General features: G+C 38.7%; 1 protein-coding gene across 5 annotated transcripts in view; it reads right to left on the minus strand.

Annotated features, from left to right (window-relative positions):
• Window positions 1–21838, minus strand: part of AGBL4 (AGBL carboxypeptidase 4) — a 964275-nt gene that overhangs the window by 566095 nt on the left and 376342 nt on the right. For all 5 annotated transcript variants that reach the window (XM_068953088.1, XM_068953091.1, XM_068953089.1 and 2 more), the window contains one exon: window positions 6925–7141. In XM_068953088.1, coding sequence (XP_068809189.1) covers window positions 6925–7141 — 217 coding nt within the window. The remainder of the gene's footprint in view (window positions 1–6924; window positions 7142–21838) is intronic.

The raw sequence follows: 21838 nt of genomic DNA on the forward strand, positions 1-21838 counted from the left end.
CAGGTAATGTGAGCCAGGCTAACCATCTTCTGGGTCTACAATCAAAGATTAAAATACAACTCCGGCCTCACAGATGTGTCACACAGCCACCACTCAGGAGATCTAAACAGAAACTAACTCAAACACTGTCAAAATCCCAACAGAGTCAATGCAGTAAAGTGCTACTGGGCAAGTGTAGCTAATAGCTCCACATAGCACGATTTCCCCTACATGCAAGTGCACTCAGCATCACTACCAACATGGTAATTATTGCTTAATGCTGTGCTACAAAAGAGGGAAAATGAATTTCTGTAAATGAAAGTGGAAGAAGAACAAATGTAATCTAAGGTTTGCACTGGTTTCTAGAGTTATAGGTGTGTTCAAAATATGTGTATGTCCTGAGGGCAATTATGTGAATGTTAAAACCATAAAAGGCTTTACACTGGTGTACATACGGGACCCCCAACTTCTTTTTTTGATTGAATGATATTAACTGGATTTATTATGCTATATCCCAAACACCAACCAAAAAAGGAGCAAGGTGCTGTACAGGTAAAGTAAAATAAACAGTCATTCGCCCAAAAAGCTTGGAGCGCAATAATTTAAGGTAACTGCCCAGATCTGTAGGTGGAACTGATTGTGTGGGCAAAGATAGTTTGGTTTCTAACAGGATCAGAAGAGCCACTGGGCACTGTGGCACCCAACCAAGCAGTAGAAAGTGCTGAGGACAGGAATGTGTATGATATTCCGCCTCTCACCTGAAATTTGGCATCACCATGAAATGCCTTCCTGCACTTGGGTGTTAGTTCAAGTATGTCAGGACGACCAAGTAGCTCATCATCACTCTGAAGCACTCTTCTGAGAAAATCTCGAGCTTAATTCAATATTGTCAACATGTCTTACATATGCTCAGGGCCCATAAATGAACTGGGTGCTTCAGAGAAGTTTCTATACTCAAATAATCTGCTTCTGCTTCAGGCAGAAGCTAAGTGCCTGAGATTACCTTCATGTCCCTAGGTTCAAAATAGCCATGGAGGCAATTTTACCTTTTCTCTGGAAAAGTTCACAACACAGCTGCATAACATAAATATCCTAACCAATCTGCTTGTCCCGCAGGAAGAAAGGCAGTGAGAGGGAAGGTGCACTAGCAAAGTGGCTAGCTATTCAGGCAGCCAGCATATTTCCTCTGAGGCTGAAGCCCTATAAATTCTCTAACCACAGGCCAAAAAACCTACATATTGCACCAGCTTCTCCAGAAACGTGGAGGTACCTATCAGAGGATGGAGCAAACAGGGAGCACAAGAGACATAAGAACAAGGGAAACAAGACACAGGACAGGATGCGAAGTTACACAGCACAGCATTGGGATGGGGATTGAGGATGCACAAGAGATTGAATGTGCTGAAAAAAACATGACTACCTTGTGCACTCCTGGTAATTTGAAAGACCTAAAAACTATTTTGGATTTTCCCATCACAACTCAAAGACAGAAGGGAAAGGAATGGGCAGGAACACAGTAGAACAAATAACGTAAGAGCAGTAAACATTTAAATAAGTGCCACTACTTTGTAGTTTGCTTAGGAAGGTATAAACTAAATGGAAAGAAAAGGAAAGAGAGGAATGGAGACAGGGAAATGGGCAAACCAGAAGGACAAGCGTGGAGTTACGATGAGGTGAAGAGCCTGAGGTGCAAGCAGAAGGGCCACGAAGCCAAAGGCCAACCAGCGCAGCTACCGAAAATCCAGGGAAAGCTGTAGAAAGGTCCTTGACTTTCCAAAGGTTTCTCCTTATTGCTATAGGATGAAGAGATGCCACTTGGGACCTATGGACAAAAACAGCTTGTATAGACTAACAACAATACATACAATTTATTTACTGTCATTCCTCTCGGGAGGTTTTCATGTTATAAAGTAGATCATAACAGTTTTTCTGCAGTTGATCTCTTCCCCCAACGGAGTCATTATGCTCAAAGCTTCTTTCTTGTGAAGTCCTAAGGTTTGGGGTTTTTTTTCCCCTAAAAGTTTTTAAATGGACAGGGGTAGCTATAAAATGTGTGCTGAAAAGTTGACTGAAGATTTGAATCCCTTTTTCCTTATTTAAGATTTGTTACTCTGATGGTTAGATAAACAACAATTTATGCAAATCCTCCTAGCAACGATTTTACTGTATGGAATAGCGTTCTTTCCGGTATTTAAGAAATATCCAGCCTATACATGTAGTAGCCTTGCACAATATTAACTGTAAAGGACGATTTCATTGAGTTTGCTTTTTGTAAAACTAGATATTGCTGCCAACCTAAACCAAAGTATTCTTGTTTTTATGATAAATAGTTGCATATAACCTAAAGACAGATGGCAACTTGCAACAGTAACACAGTTTCATATTACTTAGGTTCTCTGTGATTCCTACATGTCAGTTTATCTCCCAGAACTTTCTTTTAATTCTAATGGAGAAATTTTCCTTAAAACTGATAGCAAAAAATAGTTCACTGTTGTTTTTCCCCAGGATCTTCCCCTCTCATATGCATGCATGCACACACAATGTGCTTTTAACACTAGCAGTTCTTTCAGAGAGAAAATATGATTTGTAGTATATGTTATTTTTAGGTCCAACTCTGCCTCTGCTGATATCCAATCCAGCTAAGAAAATATCTGTAGAAGCATTTAAAATCTGGCATATAGTTTTGGGATGTCATCTACTAGGAATGCTACAGGAACAGCAGTACTGTATAAGTAAACAGATACACCACTGAATAAAGAGAACATGAACTGAACATATATGTAGGTGCACCTTTAGATCCTAGAGAAATGAGAAGTGGAGTTTACTCTTTTTTTTTTTTTTTAGTATTATTTCTGTGGCCTTTTTCAGACCAAGTAAATTACCACAAATTGCATTTAGATGACATTTCAACCTAGTTGCAGTTAGAACCCTTGGAAAGTACAAAATCCGATACTAACATGATTCCAAAGGTATGATACATCACACTGAAGCCTGTAACTTCTACTTTTTTTCAAAGAAGAAGAGTATACTTTTCTTTAATAGAACTATTATTACATAACCTAACACTGAACACAGAAATGGGAAATTTAACCTTAGAAAAATTGTCCATTTTCTTTGCGCCATGCTTTAAAAGTCATAACTGAGCAGTTAAAAATGGACTAGTAGATATCAGGAGAAGTGATTAGCTCTTTTTACGGGGTTACCCAGTCATTTAGACAGCGAGTAAGGGATATTTGATCAATGAACCAGCAATGTGACATCTGGTGTGCTGTTACACAGTCATAGGGCCTGATTCTGATCTCTCTGATACCAGCATAAACCAGGAGTAATTTACAAAATTAAAAGCTGTACACCAAACTGGTACGGGATCAGAAGGAAGCACCTTGTGTTCCAATCTGTTCCACTCAGTATCTCATGTCTGACTTAAGAGATTGGCTCGCTTACAGAGCTCTACATTAGACATATTGCCTTCTTGTTTTAAAATATGTATGTTTAATATTTAATTTAACAGAATTCCATATTCCCACCTCTGTGTACAGTGCAAGTCCCTTGGAGGCTTGTGGTTTGTATGCGTAGTCTCAATACTCCTCAAGCGTAATTTGGAAGCGCCATTGCCTAATGGGGTGAAAGGAAGTGTCTGTCTCCAATTAATCTTGGTTTTCTTTTGAGTGAATAATGAAAATATTGCCAAGGCAGAGGCAATTTGTAAAGCGGACTGTAGAAGCTGAGCCAGGCTCACCAAAACTCATTTAATTTAGTATGTGTGGTAGTGCAACACTGGTAGAGGTACAGGTCTCATCAATTGTCCACACGCTTCAAGCATATGCAGCTAATTTAGACTACCAACTTCAAATGGTTACACACACAAAAATTTTGCCAACTCTGAAATATTATTTATAATGCTACACATAGCTTTCACTATACGTAAGACTGCAAGTATCATAAAATAGGTACTGTAAATAGAAATTGTGCCTGCGCTTATACTTTAACAGAAATATAGTTTTTCATTATATTATGTTGTCCAACATTGTATAGTATATGCCAAGATGACAGATACATACATAATATGCAAAAAACAGTACAATTTAAAAAAAATGCCCACAGATTTTGAACTTAAGATTTGTTGGGGTAGACTGTACAAGATCTGAAGTTACCCCAGGCCAGCAATGGCAGAATGAAAATGGCAGTATAAATGATACCTACGTGGCCGTGATAGCTAGCTTGCAGGAGAGACTATTTTCAAGATCATTTGGCACAACTAGAATGTGGGATAGCTCTCTGAAGTACAGAATATAAACATTGAAAGGTCAGAAATAGACAGCAAAGTTATCCATTCACACTGGCAATGGGAATCTTTGCCATTTGGCTCTGAACCACTTTGCCATTCTGCATCCTAATGACAATTACATGTCCCATACTGATATTTCACTTTCAATTTTCGTAGAATTAGTGAAAGCATTTAAGGAGTTAATGGAGGCATAGTACTTTCTTTACAGAAAATATGAAATTAGATTAGAAATTAGATTGCCTTGAAAACATTACATGCAGCAAAATGTGCACTCAGAAAGCCTTCAGGAGCAATCATCTAAGCATGGTTTCTTGTGACTTGCATTTTATAGTTCCGCTACCGAGAAAAAAACCCAAAGATCTGTGGCGAGATTCTGTTGTCTCCAAGAGGCCCAGTGCAAAACTTTACAATCCAGGAAAACTGAAATTGCGTCAAACTGTTCTCCATGCTCAAAATCTTAAACCGCTGCGAGGAGCCATAAAATCCTCCTGGGACAAAGCAGAGGTAATGGCGGCTACGTGGCAGCTTCTCCCTAACATGCTGCTCCACTCCAGCCCCACTCCCTGCATGAGGACTTCAGAGTGTATGCTCAGAAGGCAATTTTAGGTGTCCTTTCACCACATTCTACCAGCAACATCATCCCTCGGCCAGGAATAGAGAGCTTTTAGGGAGCCAGAGCAGGGACGAAGCTCTGGTTTGTAGCTCTAAACCTACCCTATACGGCACGCAATCCTCTAAAGTGCAGCCAGCTCCTGCTTTGATGAAGCACTGTGCAGCGAGGACTGAAGGATCCTGTTTTTCACCATTTAAAGATGTATGATAGCAACAAAGCTCTATGATAAAATATTTAACTCGCAGAGAGCTTATGGAAATTGTCTATTCAAGCTCAGCAAAGACATTAAATTACCAAGCTGTTCTAGGACAGTTGTGTGTGGAGAAAAGCCAGAAATGCTCCCAGATTGTAATGTTACTTACAAAGATTACACTGTGAGCCTGATTCAGAAGCTTTTTATACAGATCAGCATGGCGAGCTGCAAAATGTTACCATACCAATTTCTGCAAAACATACTGTGTGTGTACATATAGATATAAAATCAGGACTTATACACAGCACATTTCCTGCCATATTTTGAATGGCATCTGTTTGTTTAGTTCGCTGAAATATGAAAAATAATATTTAGCAACTGGTAACACAATGTTAACAAGATTTAAGAGTATAATTCTGTCTGTCAAAATGCAGATAAAAGACAAATCCATCTATCTCAGTATTTTAATCAGTCAGATCATGGTTTTGATGAATAAGCAAATGTACTGTTTATACACTATTTTCACAGTGAAAGGAAACAAATTCAGTTTCATTTAGAATTAATGACAGTTCTATCCTCTATGATTAATAATTAAAACCCTACAAATATTAAAATGGTGCTCTTTACTCCCACCCTCTGAAGATTTTACTTTTTTTTTTTTTTTTTTTTAAAAAAGATCCCTTCCCCTTATATGTCTGGCCCCCTAATTGAGAAGATTAATAATTAATATCAGTCAGGAATATGTAATGGTCAACTAGGAACTGTACTTAACTGACAAAAGGGTTAACATAATGCTTTCTTTTGTTAATTCTTTCCTTATTCTTCTATCAGAGTTGGTATTTTCTCCAAGTTTTATGCTAGCATAGGGAACTCAATGGAATACTCTGTTACTATTCTACTACTGCAAGTCCTTTTTTTTATTCCAATGCTGACTATTTGTATGATTTTATTTGGATTTTCATGATGTATTATAGGATTGTTTTTAAAGCCCCAGGTGCTAAAGCACACTTCAGAAGAATTGCAGCTTTCTTCTTCTTCCCCCCTGTCACGCACTGCAAGTGTAGACCAAATATAATCTCAGAGAAAAGATTAAAAATGTGAAACAAGTCTAGTATAAAGTCTGACAAAGTAAAAGGGAAAAACCCAAAGGTTCAGCAATTATTTTTTAATCTGATGACTTCTGAGACGATATGGGAGTGGCTGAGTCATGATTTCAGAATCCTCAGGACAGGCAACACTTCAGTTCAGAGAAAGTTTATAGCAAAGAGAGCAGAAGTTCAACCTCACCCATTATGCCTACTTCCAGCACCAGGAAGAACTATCATATTTCATTTTCCTGTGGCCACTAGGATCTAAATTGAGATCACTAAACCCCTGTTATTCAAGCCACCAAAACAGCCATTTTTAAGGTTTTTTTTTTTCTAAAGGTAGATTTCTAAATGCTTTGCAGTATTTTCCCAGGAAAAGTTACATTTTAATTCCAAAGATGCTTATTTCCTCCTGAATAGGAGAGTACTTCCAGAAAGATAGACAGACAGAGTACTCTAAAAATCCTATTTCTTCAATAAAGCTGTTTCAGTTTCTTCCTTTAATAACTTTAGAGGTGAGTTGATCCTACCTAGGAATTTTAGCATTGCTTTGTAAATCAAAAAGGAAATATTTTATATGAAATTAAAATAGCATTTGTCTATATTTCACTATGCAAGCAAGCTAGCTCATGCGTCACTGATAGTAGTAAAACAAATATGTGCGTGTGTCTTTTAGTAGAGATGACAAATTATGCACTATAAGCATTTAAGGGTAGGCATTCATAATGAAGCATGCTAGTTGGCAAATACGCTTATTACTTACCACACTGAGTCCAAGCAATTCTCTGCAAAAGTAGTCCATATTCCTCCTCTGTAGGTTGTCAAGATAGTGCTGAAGGCGAGTATAGGTGTAGGGGTAGCAGTAGGCAAACTGGTAAACGTCATCCTCACGGTCAAAGCAAAAAGCAAATGACATGACATAGTTCTTCCTGTGGTCCGGACAGCGATAGTAATACACATTTTTAGAAGGTATTCTTTGCCTAAAAACAAAAACCAACATTGAAACATATGTAAATAGACATAAGAAATCTGAACTAAAAGGCTATCTGAGATTCATATTTCATCTCAAACAAACCAAGTGAATCAATCTGAACAGCTCAGGAGCTGGGAAGTGGATGCCGGAGGACGCGTGCCGGAGCTCCCGCACGCAGTAGCGCCGCAGAAGAGGAGCGTTTCACCCAGCCGACAAGACCCGCTCCCACAGAGACGCGGGGTGGGCAGCTGTCCCCTGCCTTCTCCTCAAGCGAGCCAGACCCAGTACCGCTCCACAGGCGTCAGCCAAACCTCTGGCTGGAGCGTGGCTACAGCCTTTGACGCAGGCCCGATTCTCCAGTCCCAAGATAAGGCATCATTAATGAAGGAACAGTAGTATAAGGCAACACTGACAGACTGGTCCTGAGCTTCGGGATACCTTTGTGTTATTAGAGCCCTTAACAGTCAGGAAACATACCAACATCTAGGCCAAGAACGGAGGAAGAAGATAAATTATGGAAGGGGGAAAAGTCCAAAACCAAAACCTTCAGCTATGGTAAATAACCTAATCCTAAATGAGAAAGTGAGGGAGAAACAGATGTTTGGTCCCCTTCCAAACTGGACTGCTGCCCTTCTCAAGATTGTTAGCTTGTAATGCTGACATGATAAAAACCAAGATACATGATGGTAAATAATTATAACAGAGACATTAATATCACTGTTTTTAAGATGGTATCTATTTAAGGAGTAACAAATGTCTGCCTGACATCGTTCTCCCAACTGTAAATATTCTTTTATTTCTTCACAGAACTGAGGGGTATCAGACCCTTGTTCTGGAGATGTTCAATATTTCTGTTTGCACCCCTTCTGCACTTGTACATGGATTTTCTACCTTTATGTAGATATGAGATTCTCTATTCACGCCATGCACTTGTAATTTGGTGTAACTAAGTTACCAGTCATGTTTGGCAACAAACCACTATGGTCCTGCAGACTCTAACTAATTCAATTACACAACATTATAAACAGGTCTCATCTAATGACTGCAGCAGATCTCAGCTAACTAGGATCATGGTGAGGGAAAACATAATAAGATTTACAGCCATAGCAGTAGTAATGTGCCTCTTTGTAATGGTTCCGAGAAGCTGGCCGACTGCAGAGCATCAGTTTTGGCCTTTTGGTGCTAATACGAAATAGAGGACAAAACCCTCTCATTATGCAGAAGGACATGTTTGCCAATTAGCAGCAGTTAAGGAGTCTGATCAGCAAGACTCAGGAGCTACGAAGAGAAACAGAAAAGAATTGAGATGTTCTTGAAAAAGTACAATAAAAAGCCAGTGATGCAGTTAATTAGACTTGAAGAAAGAATAATTTGCCCCCTTTCTTGCCCTGGTTCTTGAGCATTCAGGGCTTCAAGAATTTATTTCAGCACTTTTGGGGTAAATACAACACTGGCTTATCACTAAGAGCTAAAACTGATTTTTAAGCCACAAATGTGAAGTATAGAAAAAAAAACTTTTGAAATTTTCAAAAATAGCAGTGGCGGAGAGAAAGGCCACCAGCTGTCTGCATGCAGTATCCCAGCCTAATAGGTTTCTCCAGTTTCTTAACATATTTCTATCGTTCATCCTTACTCTGGAGTGCTATAGGACATCCCTCATTTGATCTCAAATCAAGCAGATGATATGGCAGTGGGTAAATGTATTCTAGCTCCCAGTCCTCAGACTGTAATGCAAGTTTAAACAGTAGGTTGCTGAGTTGTTGAACTTTATTTGTTTCCAAGTTAGCATGGGAGAAATAACAAAGGACAAGCCTTACTTTCTGCAATAAAAATTTCATGTAAAACGAAACCAACAGGAAGAATTTCAGGATTTTAAAAAGGGTAATGGTTACTGAAATTCACCAGCTGATAGTTAATGTTTAAATGACACCTAGTTCTCCTTGGTTCAATAACTTTCTACTTTTCAGCAAGTTGAAGACAACTTTCGTTAATGTATTAAAGACACTTTTGATATTTTGTTCCCTTTCCCCCTCATTATAGAAGCTAAGCATCTGTTTTATTATCCACTTTGACACATCACTTTATGGCTGCATTTGGCTATTATGGCTAATCTTGATGTCTAGGACATCTGGTATTGACATTTCACTATCTGGTGTCTGACACAACAGCAGAAACCATCCTCAGTTCCTAGGCTTAAATTCACCCTCTCAGGGCAGAAAGTGCCCAAACTCTTAATTCAAACCATATCTTCCAAAAATAATTATAATAGTACTCCTGTCACTGCTAATCTATTTTTATCTCTCCTAGCACTTTGTCACTGCTAATCTATTTGTGAGTCACATAGAGAAAGAGAGTTCGTGTTTAGATACCAACAACACATCTTCACACACAGGAGCCTAATCAGATTCAGATCTTATCAGAGAATTAAAGAAAAAAAAAAAAAAGAAAAGAAAAAGAAAGAAGAGCGACACAGTGCTAGCTATCACCAACTGAGTTTTTGATAACGAAAAGACATTGCTCAGTTCTTGAATTAACCTTTGTGTCCTAGACGCACTATTGTTTACTCTTTCCCTTTTTTGTTCTGTGCCTTCTGGAAAAGGACACCCACACACTGTGGCAGCAGCTGCTCCTATTAATTTAAAGCTATTACAAAAATTAAAATTAAACCCAATTACTTTGGCTGGTTTATAGCCGGGGAACGGCTTAGTCTGATTGTTCCCTCTGGTTATGGACAAAAACAATATTCCTACCTACAGGCAGCTGCCAGTGGAATACTAATGCATCGAGGGCCCGGCAGGGACAGATTCAGAACGCCGACTTCAACTGCATTTCTGGGCAGAGACAAATATCTTATCACGGATCTGCAGAAATGCGTCAACTTCTTGTACTGTAAGTCACAACGAAGCTGATTTGCAGTTAGAGGTAGGGAAAGCAAAATCATGGGACAGACCTTCAGACTCAGATTTGCCATTTTGCATTTCCAGGCAGCTAACGCTAAGAAACGCACCCTGCTAATTGATACACCACTGCCTGAATTTCATCACTTCTGAACGGTTATTTAAAGGAGAACCACACCAATTCTAAGCACAGCCATAGAGTACAAGATGCAAGCAACTAATTTCTGGTCTGTTTTTAGAAATATATTAAAGAAATGAAGCTTAATATTTTACATGGTTTTGAAACAAATTCAGACTGCCTATTTCTTAAAGACAAATACCAATCTTTTTCTTTCAAAGGAGAAGGAAGCACTGAAAGAAAGATTTCTCCTCTCTTTTTTCATTCATCTTATAGTGCACTGCCAGTCAGACAAAGGTATCCCAAGCCAGGGGGTTTCAGGATCTCCTCCTCCCGCCTAGCAAGGGAGGGGCTCCTAACCCAGCAGATTTGTTATCTGTGCTTGTAGGTGCCTACGCGTTTACCATGTTGCAGTCTGGAGTCTGGCCACAAGCTATGTTTTGGTAGTGTGCAATAAGGTCAAATTTGTCAGTTTACTAAAAAATTTGACTCCTCAGTCAATGTCAAAACTCTGATCAAATTCAATGGCCCCAGGGTTTTACTCTTTGTTACTATAACAGGCAACAAGTGGTATTTCTCATAACTGAGTTTTGAGAATTTTATCCGAACTATACTTCTCTTTTCAATATAATTTCAATTTCAGCTCTTTCCTAACCATAATTTTGAGCTTAAAGGCAAACTTTATCATCTGTTCTATTTTTTTTCCTTTGCTGCCTAATTTCCTTTTGAAAACTGAGAGTTAATCAAGACTTGGGGGAACAAACACTGGAGGGGTGGCATGGGATGGCAGGGGAGGGGTTGTTCTTCTTTAGGTTTTAAAAATTTAGTGCTGATCAAAGACTAGGGCCCTTATGTGGTACCACAATATAAATAATTAGAAAAATCACAATTTTTAGAGGGCTTGCTTTCCCCTGATGCATGACCAAAGCAGGGAGCTTTTGCCCAGCCCAATGACTTTAAAGAGCAGCCTAAACAGTCTTTGGACCGCTTTTAATATGGCACTCAAAGTAATTATTCAGTTCCTTGCCTCTACAGGATTGGGTTACACATATCACAGTCAGTAGACTTCTAAGTAAAATGATGATCTTTGGAGGAAAAACAAAAAGCTGCAGGTGCTGTAGAAGATCAGCAGCCAAAAGAAAAATTAAGTGATCTGAGTTGTAGAGAAATGCTTGAGTGGATCTGATTGCAATGTAGTGTTAGCTGTGGTGACACACTGTGGTGATCGTTTTCAATTGCCATCAATTTGCAGATGCCAAGATACCCTTTAACAATTGTACAGATTTCCAAGCTTGCTTACGTAATTCATCGCGGTGGGCCTGAATGACAATCTCAGAGGAAATTATGGCTAAATTTTTGAGACTTTTGAAGCACAAACCCTGATTCTGATTCGACTTTTGAAAATAACCTGAAGGTATTTGTTGACCGTACCCAAAATACTAGATCTAACTGTTCCTTCCAAGTGTCAAAATTTTATTCTTAAAGCTAGATGACCCTATTTATTAACTGCAAGAAATCCAACAAACTCTGGAGAAAACATAAGCAAGTTAATCATGCACTGCAAACTCTCTCTACTGGAAGGCAGCCCTTTCGTACTGAAGGTCTTACTGACTCTTTTCTGTGTTAGACTAAGCCATTATATTTTTCTTGCTTATTCTTGTTGACAAGTGGAGCTGACCATCTTCAAAATCCCAAGCTTACTAGTGACAAAATAAGTTTGTAGGCTTTTTCTTGCACAGAATTCTATATTTGATTCACGGAGCATGGAATGACAGTGAATGTGTCAGGTGGTGTTAAATATTTCTTGCAGACAACAGAATGGGTTTTGGCACAGCCAACTCAATTTCAGACACTGCAGAATAAGGCTTCCTTTTATTCTTCTTACTATTTATTAGAATGTTCTCTGAATATGTTTCTCATTTTTAACAGCTCACTATACAACTTAAGGTTTTCCACCTTTACAAATGCCTGATTTGTTCTTATTAAGAACAAAAACTAAAGTCTTTTGTAAATCAGTAGCTTTCTTAAAATCAGGAAATCTACACTTTAAGTATATTGCAAAGCATACAGCATTCAAGGGTTAATGTTAATTGAAATAATTAAGTGAACTCTATAAAGATTGCTTGCTAATTCAAATAATTAAGTGAACTGTACAAAGATTGCTTGTAAGCTCTGTGCATTCTTTACAACTTCAAGGAAAAAACATTGAATTCTACTGTTTTTTTTCCTTAAAATGTATTTAAATCTAAGTGAGTAATGAAAGGGTGCATTTCATTTTCTGAAGGAATTCTGGATTTTAAGTGTTTGTAATAAACGCAGGAAACCTCCATTAGCACTATGAGATATTCTAACCCAGCATGCTTTTTATGAGACTCAACTCTGCTCCATGAACATCAGAAGAATCAGTCCCATAAACTGATATTCAGGTAGGGAAAAGATCCTAAAAGCACATTCCTTCCATTGTTTTGCAGCCTGAAAGCCAAATCCTAGAAGCAGATTCTTCTAACCCCACCACATCAACTGCATGAACAAATGTTGTGAGAATAATTCCCCATACTTCATACACGCTGGGATACATTTTGCGGGAACTTGTTAAGAAAGGTTTTTAACCAAAGCCTATCTTCAACATAGTATAATGTTATGACAAGGAAAATTCTGTGGTAAGGAGAAACAATAAACAGAAAATAGCAGTGAGAAATGTCCTTAGTTCAGTGTTTGCAAACTACCTCACAGACATAAGGTCCCCGCCCATGAGCCAGACTTCTTATGTCCTGTGATAATACAAATAACAAAACATAATGAACCCCCTCTGTGTAAAACCAGAGGGAACCAATAGTAGGCATTATTCCCTAAAGTGACAAGAAATGCCATGGTAAGCACATCCTCCGTGGGAAGCATAACAGAGCAGCGTGCAAGGGGAAGGAAGTGAATCCTACCAGCAGATCATGACTACGAGACAAAGCAATATTAAGAACTTGTTACTGGATTCTGCTTGCAGAAATGAAGACACTCTTCAATTCACCAAAATGAGCATAACTTTATAAAGAGAAGGGCTGCTATATCATGAGTTGGCAAAAAAAAATTATAAGAATGACTGAACAACTTTTTAAAACAGCTTCATATCAGACAGGACAACCCTGCGTGCCCCGATGAAGAGAAGTATTTTAGGTTTTGTTTTCGGTTCTCTGAACCTCAGCACAATTTTGTGGAAGGAGGTTTTTTTCAGTGCTGTCCATCCCCCATTAGTGTATCTCCCCGAAACATGCAGCATGCTCAGTGAGGTCCAGATTCAGCACAGTGCCCTCTTTTGATAAAACACTGCAGCACAAGTCTTAGGGGAGCTGTCAGCTGGTAGAGGAATCCAAAATCTTTTGCCAGCAGCATATACAAGTGTCCTCTCCAGTGGACAAGCAGCAGGTTTATCCTCTTTGCTCCCCCCTGCTACCATTATAATCAAAGCTACACTCTCTCCTCCATCTTCTGTTTATTCTGTCCAGTTGCTTAAGCTTATACTGCTGTGACTTCCCTCTGAAGCAGCTGTTCCAATACTGCAATTATTGTACAGAAACTCTGTTTAAACTGCAGGGATAATGAATGGTGCTGATTTTTTAAGCTGTCAAAATATGATTTGCCTACTGACCACAAATGTTCCAGCCATGTATTGCTTCTATAAGCAGTATTTCTATGCAGCACATATAAAAGAAAGAAGCAAGAAACGGAGAAAAGCTGACTTTCCACAAAAATACCAGAATAAGAAGAGAATGATACAGTGGAGTTCACCCTACAGGCCCTATCACCCTTTTAAGAGGCCACAAATGGAAGACATGGAAGCAGGAGCCATGCCTGCTCTGAAATGCAGCTGCTAGAAAAAGAAAAAAAAAGAAAAAAAAGAGATTTAAGTTGGAAAATGTTAAGAATTAGTGATAAGAAGTGTTGGAAAGGGGGAGAAAACAATACCTTAGAATGCTGCACCACTACAGGTCTAAGCCTGAAACATGTGGAGGGAATAAACAAGTTTTTTTTTGAAACAATTCAGAAAGAGTAGCCACAAAAATTGTTAAAGAAGTGGAGAAATTTCAAAGAATTAATTCAGCATGAATGATGCATCAGTAAAGGTGAGGACAAGAAATACTACGCCTCAGCATATACATCTGAAAACCACATGGCAGTGGCTGTCCTAGCTTTGACCTACACCAGACTCTCTGGTCATAAAAGAAGTTTACCGACAATTTTTACATACCAACATCAGGGAGACAGTAAGCCTCTAAAAACTAGAAGAAATCGTATCACTAGCAAGAATAGAAAAGAAGTCAGGTCAGGAGACTGAAGGAAGGAAACAAGACTGGAATATCAAGCATACCAGCTTCAGGCTGGCCAGAAACCAGGTAATGGAATGACTTTCAATTAATTACCTTTTAGGCCTTACCTTTATCTACTATCCATAAAAGAGAGATGTTTGAGAGCACCATGTGTGCTGGGCAAATTTCAGAAAAGATTGCTCGGTCGGAGATAGTTTATTCCTATTCAGAACCTCTTCAAAAAGATTGTTTCAATTAGATTTTACTCAGAGAGCCAAGTCAGAGAAGTTCCAAAGAGTTTTAGTAAATGTTTTACCCGCTGGTGTAGTATTTTAGTCCCTTCATACCCAAACTCAGTATTTCACTCCATTATTCTTTCCTAGCTCCATAATCTGATATTTAATCCTTCCAGATTATGTTGACTGGAAAATATACTTACAATAGTATACAGACCATAAAATTGAGTCTTTGCAACGTCTGGAGTACATGTTGGCCTGGGAACGAGGGACCACCTCAATCTCAAATTCAAGTCCCAGAACCACACTACCAGCAGACCACTGGGTCATCCCTAATAGCCTCTTAGCCTCAATTACCTAATTAGCCTTTTCTTCACTTTCCTCTTCTCCCTTTCCCATCTGTTCATTTATTCCCACCACTCCCTGTTCTTCTGCAAGAATAATTTTTAAAATCTATGTTAACTTCATTTAGGTTATTCTCAGGTGACTTCCCTTGTATGCAAGAATAATTTATAAGTCTCGTAAGAGTCCCAACTTGAGGAAGTATTTCAGTAATGTCTGAATTCTAAAATCCATGTTAAAAACGTTGACGATTTCATACACTCTACATACAAAGCTGAGACTGTTAACTTATCATGTCATTTGGATGTGAAATTTAACTAACTATCAAAGAAAGAAGGAGAATAGATATGAGACTGGTTTTACCAGTTGCAGTCCAGTTGATCCTGAGCTGTCCTTAGGAAGTACCGAAACCCTCTGGAAGCCTGAGCCTTTTCAATTTTATTTCTCATAAGTATCAGAGCATGTCTGATAGGAGAAAATTTATGAACAGGACAAAGAGAAAAGAAAACAGAAGCTGTCATTGCAGGTCAAACTTAATTAGATAGGCAAACTTCTCCATAATATTGCACTTCATCCTAACTTCTTTCTCCACACAAATCTGAATTTGGTCATTTATTTTTAAAATCCCATTTCTTATGCATTCCAGCATCTTGTTCACTTTTTCTACCACATCATCATCTTGAACGGCTTCTGTTCTGTCAACAGTGTTCTGTTTTTTCCCCTTCAGTTGAAGAAGATTTGTGTGTGGTTTCCTCCATATATTAACTTTTCATTTATCAGGATTGAGGCTTGTTTATCCATCTGAGCAGCCTGTTTAGATCACTCAGAAGTTTTTTCACAGTCCACTACAAGCTTAAATTACTTAAGTAATTACACCATTTGTAAGTGTTGCCACCTAATTCTTCACCTCTCCTCCTCAGATCATCAATAAATATATTAAGCACATGACCTGATAGGTAACTTTAAAGAACGCAGCTGCTAGCCTTTTACTGTGATGAAAACTGACCACTTTAGTCCTCTGTCTTTTTGTTTCCTTGTCGGTTTTTGATCTATGGTGATACTTGCCCTGTCACCATATGTGACTACTTAGCCTTTTTAGCAGTGTCTTGTGACAGACTTTGTCGCAAGCTTTTAAAAAGTCAAAATACATTATGTCAGGCAGTTCTCTTCATCAGCCTGGCCTGAGACCTAAAGGTGAGGCAAATCTTCCCATGAATTCCCAAGGGCAAAGGGTATCTTAGTGTCTCATGGAGTGAAAGGGAGATAAACAGAAAAGATTGATGAGCAGGCCAGAAATGCATTTCTTTTGCAAGTATTGCAATTATTATTTTCAAAAGGCTTCTGTTAGAAAGGGAGTTGCTTCATATTTCTAACAGTATACAGAAGTCTAGGCCAACTAACTGTCCAAGCTAGCCAACCCAGGCAAAAGCATTTAGCACCAGAGCGCAAAGGTTATAGCATTAAAAAAGAAGAAGAAAAAAGGGAGATCTGAGTTACAGTCTTTTGCAAGATGCGCAGGTTAGGAGAAACTACTTAAGTCTCTCCTATGAACTGAAAGCCTACATCAAGTTCTCAACACTAGGCGTGCTCTCAGGCTCTTCAAAGGGCTGAAACAAGAAAATCTCTAGAGGTTTTCTTGTTTCAGCAGGAGTTATGGCCAGCAGGAGGGCCCAGCAGCACTGAGCATGGCTAGCAGGGAAAAGTATGGCTACAGGAGTGAAGAGGAGCTAACAAAAATAAATCACAGGTTAGGGCATCCTCAGTTTCACTTTCCTACCCAGCAGGACCTGCTAATCTCAAATGGTGAATGAAGATAAGTGCATACAACCAGCTGGCCTTGCAGTTGCCTTGCTAGATGAAAATACCTCAGGAATGAGCTATTGCTATTCTGCATCTACATTGTCAGACTTCTCTTTTCCCCTTTTCATAAAAACATTGTTTAGTAAGCCATCTAATTCTTGTTGGTGAGTGGGAAAACTCTCTTTGACCACCAGTAAGCTCAGTACTGTTTTCCCAGGTTCTGGGTATGAGATGATGTCAGTGTATTTGAATTGGCCTCCCCCTTAAATTTAAAACTGGCCCTTGCTGCTGTCAATCAAGTCCAGGGAAAAGGTTATCTTACCCTTTTTATTCTCTTTTTCCCACATGGCTAGGACTGGTTATTGTCAGAGGAAGGATGCTGGGCTGGATGGACTTTTGGTCTGATCCAGTATGGCCATTTGTATTTCTATTTAAGGGCACATTCACAGAGTTCTAAGTGATGTAGTGAGACATGATTTTTCTTTGCTGAAACTGCTCATTAAAGTCTCTCACATCATGATCTACCAGGTGTTTTATTATTCTCTTTTAAATTCCTATTTCGACCATTTGCAATGTGCGGATGTAATGCTTACTGCACTAAATATAGGATAAACCCCAGATACTTGCCAACCCTCTGGAACAGAACTTGGTTTTAATGAGACTGCATATCTTTGTTAGCAGTTCAGCTAATTCCTTTCTAAGATTCTTCAAAATTCTTTTATACATAAATCATGTGGGGCTGATGATTTACTGCTTTTTAATTAATCAATTTGCCCCATCTTCTCAATCTCTGATAGTATCTCATCTTTATTCCCAGAAAAGAACAGGTCTACAATAGGTACCTCCAAAACCTTATTTGCTATAAAGACTGATTTATGATGTAGAACCACCTGATTTCTTTGCATGAAAGCAATTATTTTAAAACATGTACAAGATGTGACAATGTGAGGGCAATTTAAATTCAGCATTGCAAACTTTATTTTTTCCCCAGGCTACACATCTTGCACTTGCACAAATTTCATTCTCCATTTTCCTACATGAGCTCCTTTTTATTCCCTCCTTCCATCTTCCTCCGTTAAAGAACCATTTTACAACATCTCCATTCTTGAGGCTGTCACATAGTAACTATCCCCAAGCACGCTTGCGTTTCTGCTTCTGCTACAGAGAGTCTCTACGTCTCCCATTCCTTCCCCATACCAGCATGTGGCCCATTATTAGCAATGCCAATGCTAAGCTGCCGGACTACACCTGCACTGCGCTGTGCAGACCTGCCATTTTGTCCTTCATTTCTCCCATTTGGAGACAGCGTTCAGAGCTATCATATTAAACACAGAAGGGAGAAAAAAGAGAAACCTTGAATGAAGTGTCTCATTTTTGCTTAGCAAAAAGTTGTAGAGAACAGCAAATACAGCAAGCCCATCTCTTCAAAGACAAAAGTGAACACGTGTCTTGCAACAGCACATCAATACATTGACTGTCAGATCAAGAGCTACTGCTTTTGCAGACATCCTGCCCCCCACCAGCTCCAACGCATCCTGATCTCAGTTTCTCTCCCTCACTGAGCCCAGCTCCAAGAAGAAAACACAAAGATGGCCACCTAGACATTTTGGTCACTAAATTCTCATTTTAATGAGGGGAAAAAAACCTAAAATTTTCTTGTTACTTAAATTCCTTGTAAGCTTATTCACAGTGCTCTTAGTGCTCTTTTTGCAAGACACAACCTTAGCAGGCTTTCCTCCCTAGATAATAAAGATGAACCCACTGCAAAGGTGTTGGCCTCAGTCTACAGGGGAAATAAAACACAGTTCCCTCCTCCTCCTCTTCTCTTTTCAAGCATTCCTAGTTGCTGACCCATAGAGTAGTATTGATCTAAGAAGAGACTAAGTATCCTGCCCTTTCGGTCACTTCTTATTTACAGTACACACGGAAACATGTAAGCAGAGGGAAAGTTAGAAGCACAGGGACGAGGCAGCCAGAAGCAATTGTACACTCGTGGGATTTCTCATCCTAAACACAAAGCTAAAAAATGAGATGCTGCAATGGTTGATGCTATTGAAGACAGAAGAAAATGAAAAATGGTATGTGTAGCACTAATCTTGTTTTTCCAAATGGTATGCTTGATACCAACCAGGCCACTCCAATCTTTCACAATAATAGTTCCAGCATCATTTTTCTTGATAGCCTTTAAAAAATATATTCATTTTAGGAAAAATCTGGGGGTTTTTTTCCCTACCTGAACAGCGTGACAAAATGGAGCAGCTGCAAACTGCAGTTTGTTCAGAACAGGAAAAGCGTTACTTCCCTTACCCTCTTCTGCAGTATAACCAAACACGACAATGAGGAGAAGGAAAATGTAAGCTACATTGTGTTAAATTACACAAAGTTTTATTTAGCCTTGAAATACTCTTTACAGGTAATAAATGACAAAACTCCAGACACTTGTCTTCCTCTTTACATTGTTATAAACATAGAGGGAGAAAGTACACGCTGCTCGCAGGTGGGTGAGGAGGCTGCGAGACAGATGTACCGTGGGAGAATCATGTCAACTGTACAGGCAGAGCGACCCATTGAGTGAGTCAATGATCACCTGTGCAATGTAGAAATTTATTTAATAAAGTTTTGCCAACAAAAGTATTTTTTCTATACTCTCAGTTCCTGAAGGAAGTGTAATCAGTTGAAACCAGAGGAGGCTTTGTTAAAATGTTTGCATTTCCAATGCCTAGTCAATGAGGTTATCTGAGCTGATACTTCAAAAGTTGCTAGCCCGGGCCCATAATCACATATTCCTAACAGTGGGGCTGCTTGCTGGAAGAAGTGTGATGCCATGAAGAGGGCATAATATCTCAGATGAGGAAAAAGTGGGCAGACCATCCTAGAAGCAATTCTTATGTCACAGTTTCCAAAGATAAAATTAAGAAAAGGAAATAGAGAAAAGATCTCAGATGTTAGGACAGTCTTCTGTGTTTATCAACATTTCCTGTAACAATAAGCACTTGAAACTCCAAAATATAATTCAAGTATCAAGTCAGATATACCAGTAAGTATGTAGGTACAAGTGAAAACTCTTTAACACAACTCCATAACACAAAATACCATCAATTCAATCAGCTTTGTGCTTCTGTTTTGCAGAAAAGTAGCAGAAATGTTGCTCAGTTTAATTTAGGCTTTGACACTACTACTACTGCTACCACCAGCAGCATGTTAGACTACCCTGCACAGAAGATGACAACCTACAGAAAAGCCAATAGGACTCTCATGGCATTTAGTTGCATTTGGGGTAAGGTTTCCAAACTTCATTTTACATTTGTCTCAGGAATTCATCTGTTCCACATTTCTAAAGGTTTGGCTCAAATATTAATGCCAGTTTAGACAACTAAGGCTTTGTAGCACTAGAACTTATGTCAAAAATAACAAATTAGACTGCAATAAGGCTCAGTTTTTGAAACAAAGCATCTAAAAACAATCTTCCTAATAGTATCAAGAAGTATCACCTAAAAGGTTCTTATGTAATATTTATGTTTAGATAAATACAAAGGCAGATGCAAATTAGAGATAGCAACATATGGGATATAAAAAGTTTTATAAGAAAATAGTCTACAAAATGCTTCGTGTACTATGTATTTCCAGGAGAATGACAGGACATTTGTCAATATGCTTATAGAAAATGTTTGTAAAAGCACTTGACATATAATTTATACAGCTATCAAGTTAAACACACAAATGGTGAAAATGAAGGTTGCAGTAACTTTAAATATTTAAAGGCTTTCAACAGGAGTCACAATTTCATATCTGTTGCTTTTTCAGGCTACATCATGTATCAAAGACTGTCTCACTGGTCTTTAAATGTGACAGTAAAGTACTGAGATTTTATGTATATACATATATATGTATATATGTTTGTATACACACACACATACACTCACACATAAACACATGTGTTTGTTAGCTGTTATGTTTGGCACTTCAGCAAATCCAGCTATGTAATATTGAAGTAAGATTAAAAATAAGGTATTTTCACTGTGATAACAGGGAAAAAGAGATATCCATACACTAAATTAAAAAAAATTGCATCAAGCTAATGTTCAGTGTACCGTAAAACAATAGCTTGAAATGTTTGTAGAAGACTGTTTGCATCAATCTCATTTTGCTTATAGCTGTACATTAGCTTAGTTTTAAGCTGGTGTATAGTCCTACTGAATGTGAGCCTCAATTTTAAATAGGAATCATTAATTAGGGTTAAGTATTAACAGACAGGAAGGTGGATGTCATTTGCTATTCCATCACTGACTATAACAATTCAAGGACAGGAAAAAAATATACTGAATGATGTTAAAAGTGAACAGTTAATTTTAAAAAAGGGAACCTACATGCTATATTAAAATACAAAATGGAAACAAAAGAGCAAATATTTTTTCCATATTAAATTATTTCCATACACTATATATAAAGTCCCATACGTCTAAAAATGAAAATGTGAAGAAAACAAGAGTTCTTTAAATGTATTTTATCTGGATTAAAACTGGAAGAAAAATATGATAAATGTTATGTCATACAGCATTTTCAGCTGGATCTGATCACAGTCATACTCCTTTTTGAATCTCTGTCTCAGAGAAGAAACATTAAACTTGGTGTTCATTTAGCATGAGGGCCTGGCTAGTTAAACCGTTTCGGGCAGATAAAACACGCACCCTGCACACAGTACTGCGAACGCAGATAGCGGGAAGCTGCAGTATCGCTGCTGCCCGAGTCCCGGGCGTCTCCCGCAGGAGCCGCCAGCGCCTGCTGCGGGTCCTGCCCTGGGCTCACCGCAGGAGGCTGATGCATGTTCTCCAGGGAGCGGTGTAAAAAGCCCAGCCACCTTCATAACTCAGGCAAACCCCATCCGAACGCAACTTGAAACGGCAGATCAGTTTGCACCGCTGCTGGTCTCAACCGGTCTCCAGCACTAATTTACCAGAATACAGTACGGCTCTTAAAGGACAGGACAGCTATCTCACAGACAGCCAATACAGA

Source organism: Struthio camelus, chromosome 8 (genome assembly GCF_040807025.1).
Source record: "Struthio camelus isolate bStrCam1 chromosome 8, bStrCam1.hap1, whole genome shotgun sequence".
Taxonomy (NCBI): domain Eukaryota; kingdom Metazoa; phylum Chordata; class Aves; order Struthioniformes; family Struthionidae; genus Struthio; species Struthio camelus.